This window comes from Balearica regulorum, chromosome 2 (genome assembly GCF_011004875.1).
Source record: "Balearica regulorum gibbericeps isolate bBalReg1 chromosome 2, bBalReg1.pri, whole genome shotgun sequence".
NCBI lineage: Eukaryota > Metazoa > Chordata > Aves > Gruiformes > Gruidae > Balearica > Balearica regulorum.
In genome coordinates this window covers 117,987,117-118,005,277 of record NC_046185.1, presented here as the reverse complement: position 1 = coordinate 118,005,277, position 18,161 = coordinate 117,987,117, and the positions used below count along the sequence as shown (strand labels likewise).

General features: G+C 36.2%; 1 protein-coding gene across 47 annotated transcripts in view; it reads right to left on the bottom strand.

Annotated features, from left to right (window-relative positions):
- Nucleotides 1-18,161, bottom strand: part of CLASP2 (cytoplasmic linker associated protein 2) — a 146,879-nt gene that overhangs the window by 49,856 nt on the left and 78,862 nt on the right. For 32 of the 47 annotated variants that reach the window (XM_075745492.1, XM_075745498.1, XM_075745499.1 and 29 more), the window contains 10 exons: nucleotides 16,775-16,867; nucleotides 15,987-16,132; nucleotides 14,607-14,742; nucleotides 11,319-11,389; nucleotides 9,258-9,317; nucleotides 8,091-8,168; nucleotides 7,360-7,527; nucleotides 4,662-4,717; nucleotides 3,441-3,611; nucleotides 174-197 (listed from right to left, as the gene is read on the bottom strand). In XM_075745492.1, coding sequence (XP_075601607.1) covers nucleotides 174-197; nucleotides 3,441-3,611; nucleotides 4,662-4,717; nucleotides 7,360-7,527; nucleotides 8,091-8,168; nucleotides 9,258-9,317; nucleotides 11,319-11,389; nucleotides 14,607-14,742; nucleotides 15,987-16,132; nucleotides 16,775-16,867 — 1,003 coding nt within the window. The remainder of the gene's footprint in view (nucleotides 1-173; nucleotides 198-3,440; nucleotides 3,612-4,661; nucleotides 4,718-7,359; nucleotides 7,528-8,090; nucleotides 8,169-9,257; nucleotides 9,318-11,318; nucleotides 11,390-14,606; nucleotides 14,743-15,986; nucleotides 16,133-16,774; nucleotides 16,868-18,161) is intronic. The other 15 variants (XM_075745510.1, XM_075745506.1, XM_075745508.1 and 12 more) reach the window with 1 other exon arrangement.

Here is an 18,161-nt window from a genome sequence, read left to right as displayed (position 1 = left end):
AAATACAGCAATAACACAACACATATTAAGACATCAAGATTACAGAGGTTAATTAAAACAGAATAGTATTTTGTTAATGAACAGACAAATATATTAAACATCAATAATTTTACATAAAAGATACTTTATTAAATATTTAATAGAATTAGAGGACAGACTAAACAATTTCTTACCATCCATCTTGTCAGAAGTATCCTCTTTGTTGAAAAAGCAGGCAAAGAAACATGGAAAACTTAGTGTGTTAGAATAAAGGTGTTCACAGCAGAGTCATAAAACATTAATTAAGGAAAATACATTAATATTAAATACAGCAGACATGTTTATCTAATTCATGCACGTATAATCTACCTTAAGTAAAGCTGGTTTCTCTCAATCCAAGGTACAAAATTACAGAACAAGGTACAAGTACCCCGCAGAGGGATGTTGAATAAACCCTCTCCGTATTACCCAGATTTGAGCAAACCCTTACAGTAAAATATTTATAAACTGTTTCATGCTTGGTGTCAACAGCTATTGAAGCATCAGTACATATTTACATCATTACTGAACCACAATATTCCTATTTCTTACTAAATTTGGTACTGAGCATGAAGCCCCACCTGGGGTAAGGGACAGGAGGGAAAAAGACATCACAATAAAGACAAAGGACAAATGGGAGAAAGTTCCACTCTGGTTTAAAAGCATTAAAGATTTACCAGTTCGGCTGGAAGGTAGTGCATACATATTCTGACAGTAACAATCAGAATTAAAATATTTAGTGTTAGACACGTAATTACAGCTCAAGTCTCCTCAAAAAGGACATTAATACTTAAGGATGTCAAGGACAGTCAGCATTTAGAATAACTAGAGAATGTCCTCATGCTTCTAGAACAGTCTTTGAAAAAAATCCAAACAAACATAAATAAGCAAGCAAGAGTTCTTCTATTAATAAAAAAGGAAGAGAGAGGTAGAGACAATTATAGATTACTATGTTCATGAACTTGTGGTCCTCTGAGGCTCTAAATTTGGCAGCTGTTTAAGCAAAAGGTGGATGTTTCTCTATAAGTAAGGGTGAAAATGAAAATAAATTCAAGCTCCAGAGGAGACATTATTATTTATTTTGGTACTGACTGCAACATCTGAGAAGACGTGGTAAGCATTTTGGAAATACAGTAAGATTTTCTAGGCATTTTAGTACTGTGGACAGCATTATTTTGCCAATTCTGTCATTTAAGTTGCCACATTTGGATTTAAACAACCCCCTTAAAATGAACAGAGGGGAGAAGTTAACTAATTAGCCCATTTTCTGAAACACAGCACTTGCTTGGACTCACGCTCCATTAATTTTAAGGTTATCTTTCAAAAACTAAGAGTAAACAATATTTTGAGGTGGATTCCATGGTTTATCCATAGCCAAACACACAACAGTCACACTCTGTACATAAGAGGGGACAGGTATGTGCCATTTAAATTACCTGACCACTGTTAGGAGAATGAGCCAAGATCAATTGAGCAGTCCTGCTTTTGTGTGACTGTAAACAAACCTTTGTCTCCTTGACTATCACTGCCCTTATACCATCTGTAATAATATTTGACTTTACTATACACTGCTAGTATCAGATTATTTTGCCATATCAAACCACTGTTGCATTCTTCTCCACAAGAGACTGCATCTGCTAGTAAGGCAAAGCTTTCCAGCTACTCAAATCCTTCAAAGGAATATGACCTGGACTTAATGCCTATTTGCTCCTCTCCTCCACTCACCAAATCTATAAACTACAAAGAGAATAAGCCATTTCTTTATTCCTGTTATTTTTCTGCATAAAACCACCACTATTTACTTCCCTGAAAACCTCTGTGCCGTTCTCAAGCCTTGCTTACAAAATTCTGGGCATGAATCACCTATTGCTTAAAATGTTCTGAAAGCAAACCAACACTCCAATCAAGAACTAATTTTCTGTGCAACTCTTAAGACCAAAGTAGTCTCTTCATTTCAGCAGCATGAAAAAGACAGATTAACAGAGATATTTCTCTCTCTGCTTTCCATTTGACTTTTTTTTTCCTTCTATCATCATGCTCTGTGTTACTTTTACCTCTCACAATAGCTGAACTCCAGCTTTCTCTGAGATTCACAGTATGTCCTGTCATACACCAAAACGGACCAGACTATATTGTCTCTGATACTGGAGAATAATCATCCCACCTATTTCAGGCTTTTAGGCATTAAGTTAGGAGCAACTGAGAATTCATTGAGCCATAACCATAAGCGTATCTCCTCCACCAAGCAAACTCAGCAGCCTAACTTTGGTGTCCACCTGCCACCAGGCATGTTCTCTGATTCCCCCGCTGTGTGCACCAAGAGGGAGCCCACACCCAAAGTTACTATTTCAAGTAGCAAGTATTCCTTTTAGTCAGCAGTGCTCACGCTCATAAACTTAATCCTAAAATCAATGGTGTTCAAACCATTTCAAGTTGGCCCTGATGACAAAAGAATTAACTAATTTTAAATAGCTTTTAACTTAAATTTTCTTTTTAAAAAGCACAATGAAAAACTTTAAAAATGATAGCCTACATGTATCCTAATATCTCCCCAAACACAAGGTAAATCAGAAGGATGATATAGTTTCTCTGCCTCTCTTGTGATCATCTTCAGCAATAGTGACATTAGGATATGCCTCCTTAGTGCTCTAGCTGGCACACAAGCCAAGAATAAAAAAAAACCTAACAGTTTTGTGACCAGTGAACCTGACTTCTCCCACTGCTACCCCTACAGTATGGATAACCTAAAAATAACAAAACTATATCCATATTCCTTTACCCTCCCCACTTAGGTGGAGGTTCTAGCAGCTACCACCACCACCACCACCACATACTCTTATTTGTAGCACTTTCTATGTCTAACAGCAAGTATTCCTATCAATGAAGACTGTCACCTAGACAAAAACATACACATAGTTCCATCAACGTGCTTAGAAAGAAATCTGTGAAATCAATGTTGTATGTTATTGTGCAAAACACTTCTGTATTACGTGAAGAAGTCATCACTTACTGCCAGGATGTCTCTTTAGCATTGTTGTAAAATAGACAGCTAAAAAAAAAGCTGAGAAAAATGGAAAATCAAGAGTCCTAACAGTCATTTCCCTATTACTTCTAGAAACAAAAAAGCCATGATCACCATCTGCTGTTAAGTGAAGGTACCACTCCTTCCGATACTTAATTCCAGATTAACACATTTAAAGAACACAGTATGGATACATTCTTTTCATTGGCGATCTTCCAGCACAAGAAAAATAAAACCTCTAGTAAAGTTGGTAACTTACTTCAGAACATCTGCTCTTTTGCAATACTCTAATACTACTAAAACCAATAACAATTTTTTAAATGTAGAAATATTTTCCTGTAACTTTTTGATCAAAAACTTCCAAAAATATTTCACAGTATTGTAAAGATGTTTCCTTTACCTAGCGAAGCATAAGATCCTGGAGGTAGACCAGCTGCTGACAAGCGCCCAGCTCCAGCTGTCTGTCCAGCAGCATGGCGGGCCTTTGCACCTGCAGCAGCATTAACATCAATGTCACTGCGAGACCTTTGCAGAGTTCCCGGGCTTGGAACACTCTTGCTGCTGCCTGAAACTAGGAAAAAAAAAGAGAAAAAGAAAAAAGGAAATTAGTTGGTAATGAATAAAATTAGTTATATTTAAAAGGTCAACATTTTCTACTACTGCAGCTTACCTACAAAAAGTACAGGAAACAATGTAAAATACTGTAAGTCAATATTAACAAAGTATTATTGAGGTTAAGAAGTAAACTAGACCTGGTGTTGCCATGAAATTCAGATAAAGAATAGTTTATTTTACGGTAGTATTTATCTTCATTCAGCATGAAATTTTACCATTATTCAATACAAACTATGTGCTTCCACCCTAGTAGACATTACATAATTCTGAACCTTGACGTGATTATTGAATGATTCACAAACATAAGCAAATCCACATCATCCCTTGTGATACTGAGGGAAGATAATATTCCCACACTTCAGCTACAATAAAGCCACAGGCAAGCTGAATGCATACCTGGAATTGCTTTAGGGTCTAATCTTCTGTAAAGTATTTTCATATTCACTTCCTATTATTTACTGAATATTAACTATTCACTTCAGTTATTTTTAACCACTGATTTAGGTCTTCAAAACTTGACTTATTAACAGTTTCAATATCCAGAAAATAAGCACTCTCAAGTACTGGCCATTTGTAAAAAAGGAGTTCAACAATTTACTCCTCAAGAGTTAAAAACACATTAGGTGAAAAGAGAAAGAAGGTACTAAATTCTGAAAACTCAAGACAAAATTAAACTCTTTGAATTACAAATCTGTGGTTTTGGTTTTTTGGTTTTCATAAAGAACAGCAGCTACATGGGAATAGATGAAAGGTATGAGTCCTTCATTTCCAATTGCCATAAGCCTAATAATAATAATGAATAGACCACAGAATAACATTTTGCTTCTTTGAGAGCAACTGTTCCATGACAAAACTAAAAATACATAAAACGTGAAGCATGTATGAGGCAATCTTAGCTCCAGGTGCAGTCTGTAGTGACACATACCATTATTCAACTTGGAAAAAGAGTAAAAGCTTAAGACAGTAAGATTTTATCGTGCACTGCACTATATAGCAATCACCTTACCTCTGCCTGTAAGGCTTGCTGGGCTGGCTGCAGACCATTTAGAAGATAGAGGCCGACTGGGGGGGGGAAAAAAAAGTCAATAAACCAACTAACTCAGTCTAGGGTATCAGATCCAAAAGGCAACAATAACAGAGAAGCAAAAATAAATCTTCTGTTCTTTTCTCCCCTTCAACTTTCTCAGCATATTTTAGACAGACACATTAAATACAGAATGATAAGGAAAACACAATCATCTTATCTTTTGTATTTTATAAAATTACATCTTCATCACAAAGCATTGATCCTTTGGTTACCAATAGGCACAGTTTGCTAACACAAAGTTCAGGCATTCCAGACTTGGTCACAGAAACATTTAACTGTCAGTACAAGATGTTAACCACTGGGCTGATCTTCTGAATCAGCCGTCAAACAAGAACAGCGGGAGCTACACAAAAAGCTTGATTTATGACAGATATTATGTGGTGTCTGCAGTAACAAGGAAAACAGGTGTCTAACTCATAAGCCCTCCAGTCCTACATCTCCCAAGAATTGAGTTACAAATTAAAAAGAAAAATACTGGAACTTCCAAGCAGCTAGACTGAATTTCCCCTGTTTGAATGTTAGAGACTCTTACAGTTTATAAAAGGAGAAAAATGCCATGGCTTTTCCACTATGCTGTCTCTCCATTTCCCTTTACTCTTACTGCATAAATGAGCAGTTGCCAAAGCAAAAATCCTTCTGTCTACTCAAGTTCAACTGTGAGCCCTTCCTTCTGCCTGGTTCAGAAAGGTAAAATATAGTCAGAGGGACCAGGGAAAAGCAAAAGACTAGTAGCAGAAAGCATGATACTTTATTCATTGATTCATACCTAGCCATCTAAATATTTATCTGACTGGGAAGGATTGTATTTGCTGAAATAGTTGACTATTTCATCAATAGTCAAATTACAGCCAGTCTCGAGTCTCAGTTTTAGCAAAAAAAGCAGAAGATATGCATAATACTGTGTATTTATCTGAGTTATTAGCTCAGACACTCAATGATAATACAGAGGTCAGCACTGTTACCTAACAGATCATGTATTTGTAGCTTCTTATGAATAGTACCTGCTTTTCTGACATTGTTAACTAGTATTTTGGAGATATTTTGCTGCAAGTAAGTGGAGGAGGCCCGGACAGAGCTCCTGGGTGCATCCTGACCTTAGGAGCTGCTCTAAACAGAAGGCCCAAACAGCTGCAACTTGCACAATCTATTGTGATTGAAATTTCATTTAAGCATTTCATATAGGTAGGCACAAGTCACCACATTTCTCTCATTCCACCATCCTCTTTAAAAACATTTTTTGATCCATGAACTGTTAGAGCTGTAAGTTCAGAAGGTCAAAAATCATGGGGAATCAGACTTTTAAGAAAACCATACCAATATTTACTAAGTTAGTCTATAGAGGGAGAACTCAGCATCTATATTAGAATCCAGAAATACAATTTTGGGTAATACAAGGAAAACCATATGCATCTAAATGCAAAATTAGTGAAAAATCATTTAAAAATTAATTTCCAACACCATAATCTCTTCTGTTCATCTCTTATTTTACTCCTTCCTTTCTGTGCTGTAGTACTTAGTATATTGCAATGCAGGAAGTATCACTTGAGGATTTAAGAGTATTTTAAGATTCTAATTTCTCTGTAATTTAGTTTTTAACGTTTTATTACTAGTAACTCATTAACAGCACTTTGATTTTCAGACAAGGATTATAGATTAATTTAAACAAGAGTAATTAATCTTTGAATAAACATTTGTTCGTGGAAAATGAAGCACTAGCAATAGCCTACATTACAGACAATTATTTTTTAAAATTTTTTTATAATTACAAGTATCATGTGAAAGATAAGATTTGACACAGAAGAGGGAATCCTGTGATATTTAAGGCAGCTGCCAAAAAAAAAGAAAAAAGAGAAAAAAATTAACTTCCAATATCCTGGAAGCAGTCTTTGCTTTCAAGTCAAAAGTGAGCAGACAAGTTCTCTGGTTTGGAAATGAAGCATCTGAATCAAAATCTTAACAGGTTCAAATACTTTGAGGAAGGTTTCTAGAATTTAAATACTAAAAAAATCACTACATACTACTACTATTTTACATTTCTACTAAAAAGCCAGTAATTTCTTTTGCTATTGGCACCTAAGCAAACTTTAATCTATACAGCTCACAATTGTCTACATATTTTAATGTATCACTGACCCACCCTGTGATAATTAGCACAGCTGCAAAATACTGCCAATATCTATTCAATACTGTGAAGAAAAACGATCTCCGATCTGAATGAATTTCACTGTCAATGCCTCTTTCTCATACTTCCCAGTGAAAAAGGATAAAAAACCATAACACCAATATTATTTCTTTCCTACACTTATTGCACCAGAAGGCTGGACATCAAGATGTAAACCTTGAAGGTATTTTGTTGTAACAGAGGTTGATAAGGAATAAATATATGAATAAGAACAGCCTGCTAAAATTCAGTTAATGATTGCCCTTATTTTTCACCTTGCTGGGGTAATGCCATCATATAGCAAAACACAAAAAAGGATTTTTTTATTTAAAAAACAATTAAAAGTGACAAAATACAACTGCAGTTTCTTTGGACAGCACACAAGTCTGGCTCATTTGCTTTTGCGAAACAGTTTTTATTTGTTTATAGGCTCAGAAACCGTTAAGTGACCCTTACTTTAGGCTCTCCTGCGAGCTGGAGGATGACCTGTCCGACTGAGGGAGAGATGCTATACTGCCAGAATTCTTCAAGTAGGTCTGGAGGCTTCTTTGATAGGGTGGCTCAAGAGAATTGTACAGAGTCTCAGCTTCACTAGGAAAGTGATTTCTAAGACCCAGATAAGCCCTGCAAAATAAGAGAATCACCACATGTAATTGCTCTGTATTTTCTTCAAAATGTGTGAAGTCAGGAAGTAAAGATTAGAGAATGAACCAGGGATGGGAGGGAAAGAAACTCAGACTGGAAATACGTAATGCATGCAATACATTCAAATTGACTCAATCTTTTCAAAATAACATAAGTCTATCCTCTGAAATTCTCATATTCATCACTTACTGATTCCATGCGGAAGCAAGAGAAATTTTTTTCTGGCCTACTCACTAATCAAAGTGCTGCAGTTGTTGAATGACTTAATTGCGGGGGGTGGGAAAGAATGATTACCAACCTTTATGATTCCTGTTTCAATAGAATCCTCAAATGCTGCACGACTATTAATGGCCTCAACTTTCAGAATGTCTTTTGCAAAAGAAACTAGATATTAATTCAAGACTCTGAGACAGACACATCAATTTTCAACCTAACTTGTGCGCTCTTCTTCAGCCATTGTTACCTGCTCACATCCAATTAGACCCTTCTATCACTCATGTAAAACATACAGTTTTTCAGAGCAAAACATAGTCAAAACTCACTTTCTTGCTTCCACTCTTGCTTCTGCATCAGCATCATGAATGCCCTTCTTGATCGTTTCAACCAAGACAGCTGCATGCCTAGAAGACAGACATTCTTTATGCTATATTGCTACTCCAAATTCTATTTTAAGTAGTAAAGTTTCACACTGATGACATCGCTGCACCTTCTGTAAAGTTTTACGTAAGCTTCCTCCTTCAACATAAAAGAATTATAATCTACTTTTCAGACACACATCCACCTATCACACTTTAAAAAGAATTTTTAAAATAACATTTTAAGACCTCTACTTTGCTGAAAATAGGAAACTATTTCCCCTACTATATCAACAGTAAGAAAACTGAAAAAGTTAAGATTAGTAGATTTGCTTTCCTGGAAATTCACCTCTGAATGCTTTTGGTATTTTGACTTCTAAACTTCAAAACATCCTCAAAATCAGCAAAGTGCCCATCAGAACAACCGAAAATTGTGATCATAAACAGATTTTAATTAAAGACATGTTTGGGGTTTTGGGTTGTTTGTTTGTTTGTTTTTTTAATACACACACATACACACTCTGACATAAATCAAGTGATCTCCCCATTGCTTCGTTTCTCAGTAGCACCTTAAGGGGTTGAAAGGTGACTATGGAGTTGGACAAGCTCTTCAGAGCCTTCTCTGGCAGCCCTGTAGTCCCTTTGGTCTTACTCTGTGCTTACAGTACTACACATTCTGCAGAGCTGATGCATGTACTACTTTCCTATCTACCCGGAGAAGCTACAGTGTACTCAGTCATTACCAGAAGTTGTCCTCAGCCTAATCCCACTTGTGCTCTTTGATGATGAATACACAAATCTCCTCCTTTCAGGAGAAAAGACAAATGCTTACCTGCGCATCTTTGCTGCACAGGACAAATGATATAAGTCAAACTCTGAGAAAGCACGGTATGCACTGCTCACATACAGTACAGAAGAAGAGGCAGAGGGTAAGGAGAAGAGGCAACATGAAGTCAAGGCTGGAGCACACAGCTCTCTTCCTCCCTGGCACTTGAATGAGCCACATGACCTGCTGTGCTAGAAAGGTTGGCCAACACCGAACAACGTAATCCAATTGTAAGATTCAATGAAAAGATTTCTGTCTTAAAATTAATTACCAGTTTATTCTTGGGGAAAAAGAATACTGGCCCATACCTTTCCAGTGAATGTGTTTGCCACTCTTGTAACAACAGGTCTAAAAATTCAAAAGAGCGCCTAAAAAGACAGGACAAAAAGTTATAATTAATACTCATTTCTCTGATGTGCTTGCAGAATAAATAGTAACTTTATTCTTTCCCCCTGAGGGAAACAAATAGATAACATTTATCTGTCAAATAAGGACATTGGTCACCTTATTACAAAGTTAAAATATTCTGTAGAGAAAGCAAACATGCAGACTAACTAATCCTCAACTTCAAAAAAATAGATGTAGTTCAACAATCTGCACATTATTACACATATGCTACATTAGTTTCATTAGCCCCAAAGTAACAGACAAAAATCAGTAAAGTTTAAAAGTTGTACAAACTATAAAATCTTAATATTAAAAAATAATAGCTGAATTTTTAAAGTATTAAGTCACAACATAATGTTTCTATGGCTGTGTACTTCTGCCCCAAACACTATTCCCATCCCTTCATCTGGCATTACTGAGTATGTAGCATAAAAGAAAACATGAGACCATTAATAGAGAGCTCTCCATATCGAAAGCACTCCTGAAGATTTGCTGGCACTGTACAATCTAAGTTATGTAACATTATTCATTATTAATTCAGAATTCTTGACAATTTTGCAAACAGTCATTAGCAAAAGACATACTTTAAAATATATCTGAAGCTAGATCCTGGTGAACAAATCAAAGCAACATGGATTAGGAAGGTGTAGGTAAGTCTTCCAAAAGGTAGTGGCCTATGCTGTCTGGAACTACTACTTTTTCTGGTTATGTTGCATCTTTGACCTGTTTTGGAGTGGCAGATTTAATTTTTATTCTGCCCAAATCCTTTGGCCATGTACAAGACATGGCAAGAAACCCTGAAAGGCTTTTCACTATTGTAACTGATCTAGTTTTCCTTTGTATTTCCGAAGGAATGAGAGTCAGTATGAAAACAATGCAATTTTGGCTGCCTTCATTGCCACTCGTTGGACTGTGAACTACAGTACCAAACCACCTACGGTCTAATGTTCCTCATCGAAGCCATAGTGAGTGGAGGAACTGAAGCCCTGTGAATTGTTTTGCAGTCAAACCAGAAGTTATGACAGGTCAGTATAATCTGGCTTGAGATAACACTTGCTTTGGAGGCAAAGACAGCTTTGATTCAGAACAAATAGTTTAGGTGCTCAAGCTATTTCTTGCATACACAGCTATATTGCTTTCAGGGTTAGTGTGGGTCCAGAAACAGCGTTAACTGCTTTAGTGAGATTCTGTGCAGAAAATGACGCTCTGTCAGAAACCAATTAATTTTGTCAATAGCCAATCCAACTGAGTATCACGTTCTTGGAAAAAGCAACATGCTGAAGATGCACCTCAGTTGTTCAACATGACAACAAATTGATCTACCACATCCTATCTAAGATAGCAGCCACTGTCTCAATCCCACAGTCCCCAGCGTGGGAGGTTTATTATTTTGGGCACAGTATCAGACAGCCTAGCTCCACGCATTCAAAACACATCGCACGAAAGTTACAAAGTCGTCCTGGTATCAGGAAAGCAAGGTGCTGGCACACCCTGCATGCAGTATGCTGTAGTGCTTCGACAAGAGCTAACCTCACTAGGCCTGTCAAGTCTGGCCCTACCAGGAACTAATAAGTTCTGGCTGGTTCTTCGCAAAGACACGCGTATCAGTTTTATGTTCTCCCAATGCCTCTCAATGTCTGTGTTGTTTATTCTCATTAGACTGAGCAACATAGATTCAACTACAGGTTTTTTTCTTTCCTTCTGGTTTTAAATCAGAAGGTACTTTTTCAACAAGTGTTAGGAACGTTTTATATTAGAATAAATTCTGCAGAAGGATACAGTGTACATCCCCCAGTATGGCAGAAAGTACCATTTCTCAACATCATCCAATGTAACTTTGCTGAAATTCATTTTGGCAGTTTACTGGATAACAGTTTTGTGTATTCAGAGTTAATGGCCATGAATCTTCAAATCTGTTTATTTTCAACATCACATTTAAAAACCCAACAGCTTTAATAATTTTCTATTTATAATGTACTCACCTTCTAACTGCAACTGATTTTGAGGTACAGTTGCTTGTTATTAAAGGTATGAGTCGTGGCACATGGGTATGCTGAAGGGGGGAAAAAAAAAAAGAGTTAATGTCAAAAGCATTCCTCAATTTGTACTGTACCAATTAAGTCAAACAGAATTAGCAACATAATAAAAATGGCATTCATTTAAAATGCTCACTGAAACTACTTGTAGAATACTGTTAAATAAGAAAATTCTGCCAGCACATGAATTGATTAAATCTATTTTTTTTCCAAAATGTCAAGCACACAGCACTTCCAATGCCATCAACAATATCATGATATGCAATATTTAGCTGTCAGAAGTCATATATGAAGGCTCAAACATGTCTCCTCAAAGGAGCCGTAAGCTGATGTTACTGTAGTTTTGGCACAGGAAAAAAAGCAATAGACATAGCAGTCTTAAAATTCAGAGTTATGGAGCAAAAAGCAAATCAATCGATCTGCAACTATGGACGTTCTTTTAGGGATCAATCAATACGATTAGTGCTACAAAGACCAAATTCCTTTTAATGCAAAATATATCAAAACAACAATAAAAGCATAGCATGTAATATAAGCAAGCTTATGTATATAATCTATATGGAAACACCTAACATCCTCATGGGAAAAGAAAACCCTTGAACTACCATTTAAAGTGGATAAGATAAACTACCTTAAATCCAAATGCAATACTTTAATTCAGAATTAAAGCAGCCTTACTTCAGCTTAACTAACTGCAGACACAAAGTATTAACATTTTAATTCCAAGTAAGAGTAACATGGTTCAACAAATCCATGTTCGGTTCATTTCTTTATTCCTTTCTTGATTAAACATGTGACTTCTAAACCAGTCCCCAATATAGGGTGAAACTATAGCCTATAATAAAAACTGCTTAAAAAGTACAGTACTGGACAATTCTTAGTATCTCATGTAATATACTTTCTCCTTAGGTTATTGTTGTGGGATATAAACACAGAAATTACCAAAAAAAAGCAGAGAGATAATTATTAGTGTTCCGAGTACTGCCAACTTCAGAATTGGGAGGGAATTAATCCAAAAATCTGGAAGAGCCTTGCAATTGCATTTGTTTGTACTGATATACTTTTAAACAGGGTTTTAGGGGGTTTGTTTGTGTTTTGCATAGTTATCAAATTGAGAAGTGCCACATGATTGGCAGAAAGGGAACAATAAGCAGTATTGGGAAAGAATAAAATGTTTTTACAGATGGAGAAACCTGTATATTCCTAGTCTTTGGAGCTAGTGATATCGTAAATTTTTTTGCAAAGGAATCAAAGCCGCAGGCTTGCTTTCATTCTGCTTTAAGACTGCACATTTCATTGGTTATCTCTTTGAAACTGTAATGATACATTCTTCCTCCCAACCTACCTCGCAGCTCAATTGCCCAACCTGAATCCCACCTCCCTTTGAAAGATTTTCTGCCATCATGCCATCTCATCGTGATGCACCCTCCCCCCACTTTGGTTTGGTTTTGTTTTAATTGGCTTCCTGGTTACTAACAGTCAATGAAGACAAATCAGATTACGGTATAAGAAGAAATATGAAATCCAAGAAAGGGGTAAAGATGAGACAGAGCTTTTCAGCATCACTGGTGTAATTCAGCCTCCCTCTTTTTACATACACTCACTCTCACAGCAATTAGAACTAAAGCACCAGGATCTGAACTGGCTGTCAGTGGATTCTGGTAGGAGTTTTTGAGCAAAACGTTGACTCCAAAAGCTGTCATGGCTTCGGTCCTAAATATTCAACTGATCACACACTCCTTGACCAACTCTGATTTAATCTAAAGGACAGAAGTCCAAAGGAGAGTGGGACTGCATTTCATTTGACTCTGATATTTATTTCTTTCTTTTTCCACTGAAAGATGAATTTTCTGTCAGAACACCCTGCATAAGCCATTTATTGGTTGGGTATTTCAACACTATGGGAAGGATTTTCTCACTACTTTGCCTCCAATCTAATATGTTAAATTACAGCTAAGAGTAACAGAAGTTTAAAGAAGATTAGAGCAGCTATATCTGATGTGTAGTCTTGTCTTCAACTGAACTGAACCAATAAAGCCAATTTAATATAATCAGTGATTTTTTATTTCATGCTGCTTTGCTGGTGCTTGATTCGGCTCCTGTAAACAACAAGACAAGGTTAGTTTCTCACACGCCCGAGCTCGTCTAATATTACTAGAAATGGTATTCCTCTCTTACAACTTTAATTATCCTGTGTAAGGTGTATTTCTTCCTCCACTCTCAACTCTGCCATTAACCATCTCTCAGTACATTGTAAGAGTCTGAGGAAAAAACGCCAGTGGTTCTTAGCCTGAGTGCCGACACAAAGGTAATGCAGAAGTCTCAGAGCACATTATCAGAGGCACGCGTAGACAGAATAAGTACAGATTCCAAAACATACTGAGGATGGCAATAAAAGGCGCGAGTGATTAAACCACTTCGGTTTCCAACAACTTACAACAAATTAAAACCACGGATGAGGTCACAGTGAATAGCATTAAGTGCCTAGCATTAAGAACACTGCAGCTTTTAATGCAGAAAGTATAGGCAACCTCCCACTTCTATTTGGAACAGAAAAATATCAGTACAAGTCCCAAAAATCTAGCTAAATATCTTGCCTCAGACACCACTCAGTGGCAGATGCTTAAGGAACAGACAATAAAAAAACCAGCTAGTAGACAGCATTCCCCTATATGCTATAGCTTTAAAGAATGCATCTTAGAAACCTGTGAAACCTGAGGATTAAAATCTCTGTTGGGCTTTTCTTCCATGAACTTGTGCTTTCTGAACTGATCCACATATGTCTGGCCTCTTTAACCTTTTATCATTAACTCCACAGTTCCGATTTTTTTTTTAGTATGTATTCTTTTTGTAAAAAGAAAGTTTTGTTTTGTTGGTTTTTTTCTTTTCTTTTTTTTTAATTATTACTAGCTTCTTAAATACTAGCTTAACTTTGTCTTCTCCAAAAAGGTAGTTAAACACAGTTAGCCTTTGAAATATGCTTGTCTTTTTACAATTAACATATTACAAAAAAAAAAATCATGAAAACAGACTTGCTTTTCATACCTATTCCTCCATCTTTATGATGGTAGTGCTGTTGAGTGGTTTCAACAATAAATAATATTTGTCCAGCTGTGAGAAAAATTACTTTTCCACGAAAGAATGATTTATAATCCTGTATTTCAGAATTGTTATTCTCTCTAAGAGTCACTATCTGAACATTCCTAGGAAGTAAAGTGAGAGAGGAACACCTACCCGAATAATGAATCTAATGGCTGCACACCCAGAAGTTGCCATCACTTTGGCGCTGTTGGGAACCAGATTAAAAAGAGTAGGCACAATAGCTTCAGCGCCATGATCAAACTTGTTTCCCAGAACAGTTGAAAGATGGCTATTTAGGAAAAAGAAATAAAACTTATTAACAAAAAATAATTTGTTACTCTTAAAATAACAGAATTCATTGTACACTGTACAGATTTGTCTTTCCAAACAACAGAATTTCTTGATTTCATTATTTCCGAGTCCTTGCCTCATTAGAAATGCAGGATTTGTGGAACAATTTTGTTAACTTAGCAGACATGTTAAGAGGTTGAATGCTAATAACTTTATTTCATAATGAAAAACAAATACCACAATTTGAAAGGCTAAAATTCTCGTATCTGCATAAACTATCGTAGTATTTCTGCTTTTTAACACACTGAGTATAAGTTCTATAAGATTTCAGATTTATTGTTCAGGATTTTTTTCCTTTTGAATACAGGATGAGGACATTTACACAGTACTTTTACGCTACTCCTGACTTCATGTTAGGAAAGGTTAGCATTATGTTCTCAAAGCCTGAATTTCCCTGGCAAGGACAGCTGTATGCTCCAACAGGTCCCCATGATCTGTTCAATAAGGAGACCAGAACAGCAAGGGTGAACTCTGGGATGTACTTGTTCCACATGGCCACTTAAAATCAGTGGTTACATTAATGCCTTTCCAAAGGGAAAAAAAGCTATGGAAAACATGAAAGTGGGAAAGACTGCTCTGGTGTAAAAATAAAGCTTCCCCCCCCAAACCTTGAATTTAATGAGAGCTCCCAAAATGATGAGGATGGAGATCCTATTTCTGCTGAGCCACAGCTTCTGAAATTATCACACACATGGAAAGATTACCTCACCAAAACGTACAATGTTTTACTGAAGTTTTCACTTTATCTTTTTTAACCGTATCTCAGACAACAGTCAAACAGAAGGGCTCAAAACACTACAGGGCAGCTCACTTTGTTATTACAAGTAAACACAGTAAAATCCTGTGCCAATCACCCAAGCATAAGTGCCCCTAAGACTAGCCCCCAATACTACAGTAGTACTTCCAGCAGATAGTATTAACTTGCACCAAATACTCAGTGCAATAACTTGTTCTTCACATACAATCTGTCACAGGATTATCGACTACATATACCGCCTAGAAGAACTAATGCCTTTACATGTTTCTTTTTATCTATGGCTTCAGATGCTAAACTTGACTCTTTATCAGTCATAGTGTATAGCAATCCAACAAGATAATGTTTTATCAGTGTTGCAGGAAAGATTAAGTCAAGTTCATGCTAAATTCTAGCAACGTATACAAATGCACATAAACTATACTTACGCTACAGTAATGCATGCTTCTCTAACCACCTGGGATCTGAGATCCTTGGCCGACAGCTTGAAAGCACCATCCAACAACCGTAAATGCTGGAAAAATCCATCATACTGTGCAGCTCCAGCAACAAGCAATGACCGAACTTTCTTCAGCTAAAAAATTTAAGGCATTTAGTTTAGGACATTACCCATATGCACTTCAAATAATAATAATAAAAAAGTAACAACTTCATTGCAAAAAATGTACAGAGACACATCTTTAAAGCAAAGCATCATTTTGAAGTATATGGCAGTAATTTAAAAAAAATGTAAAAAAAATTCTATTACTTAAATTCTAGAGCTAAAAAGTCTCAGATCCCAGTCTACAAATATACAAATACATAATTCTGTTCACATACCTGTTTCCAAACACTAAGATGCTATAAATCTGACCAAAATATAAATGCTACATACACACAAACATTTAAATCCTGCAACTTACCGTAGTCACACGAGAGATACTAATGCTAGCAGTTTACCAGCAGAATATGTAATTTTGCATAAATGCTAACTGAAACATACCCGACAGCTTTTAGAAAAGCTTCCACTTAAATGTCAGCAAAACTGTATTTAGACCTTTTTAAAATACTTGCTCAAACTTATTTGGTATATGGAAATTCAATGTTTAAAAATTAAAATGAAAATTTGATTATCTGGGTTGTAATTACTTTAAGAAAAAAAACATTTTAAAATATCTAGCTACCTGTGCTTAATGAAATACACCCACCCAAACCTGAAACCAGATAAAAAGTTTACCGCATTAGTTCGTTGATCCCAATCATGTTTGTCATCTGAGAGAATTTCCCTGATTTTGTTCAACGTTTCTTCAAGTTCTCGACTAGAATAGATCTAAAGTGTTAAAGAAGAAAAAAATTTGTACTGTTAATATCCCAGGTTATCTGATGAAGGAAAATAGTTTGAGAAGACTGAAAATGCAATTACAATTCTGAAAATCTTGCCCCAAAAGTTCCAGAGAACTGTGTAAGAGGTATAAATGGGTGTTTTAAGGCAAATCTTTGAGGATATCACTGAGTAGTGAATATTCATTAAAAGAAAAGCTGAAGAATCAACATTTTGCTCAAGATTTCACCTTTGCAATGAACTAATCGTATACAGAATTACATTTACTCCATTTAAAAAAAAAATTCAAAACGAGCAGAGGTTTTAGATAACCTGTTGCAATACTATTGCAATTCAATTTCATTTTCATACCCACTATTACAATGATACTCAACCAACAGATTTTAACCTGATGCAACTCTTTTGGGGCAGTGACTCTCTTCCGTGTTACAAGAGTGTATTACTACTCCAAGCCTAGCATTTATTAACTTATGCAGTCAGTAAGTAAGTGTAAGGGGCAGCCTCCAGTCAGAGTTCTCTATTATCTACACAGTAACTGCAGCAAAATTGAAGCCTGACCAATACATGGTAATTGGTAATACATGAATTAATGCATTTATTGACAACTGTACACACACAACTGTGGATTTCTAAAGAAGAAAATAAAAAAAGTAGTCATGAAAATATATTATTAACATCAGAAAAAAACTGACTTCCCCTCTATTCTCCTAAACATAAGCCACAGGACACACTTTTCTGCTTCCACTGAATATGCAGAATTTAGGGGTTTTGTCCCCCAGATAGAGAACCAGTTGAAGAGGTTAGTAATTCGCTTCATATCCAGAAACTTGACCTGGCCAGAATTTTTTTCTAAAATATATTTTCAGCTAAAGATTTCCAATTTTTTGGATCAAAAGTTGTTTACATAAACACACTGGGCTAAACTGAGTTTCCCATACACAGGCATCTGGTGCTACGTGAGACACATTCAAGACATCCACATAGGGCTGGCAGATACGATTCAGGACTTCAAGGAAACTCATATCCTTCCAGGGTGAAAGCTGAAGGCCAGCATGGTAACTTACATAGCACCTAAATAGTAGTGCCTGATGCTCCCTCATTGTTTATTTCAGTCCAAGATATTTTTTTTTTTTTTTATGTGCAAGAGCACAGAGCGTGTAGAGGAAACAAGGATCAATGGTTAGCATATCTTGCTTTGCATGAATTGCTGAAAAGCTTTGACACTGGTCTCTTGACCACACTGTTCTGCATGTATATATGCATCTTTTATTTTACTGTAAAA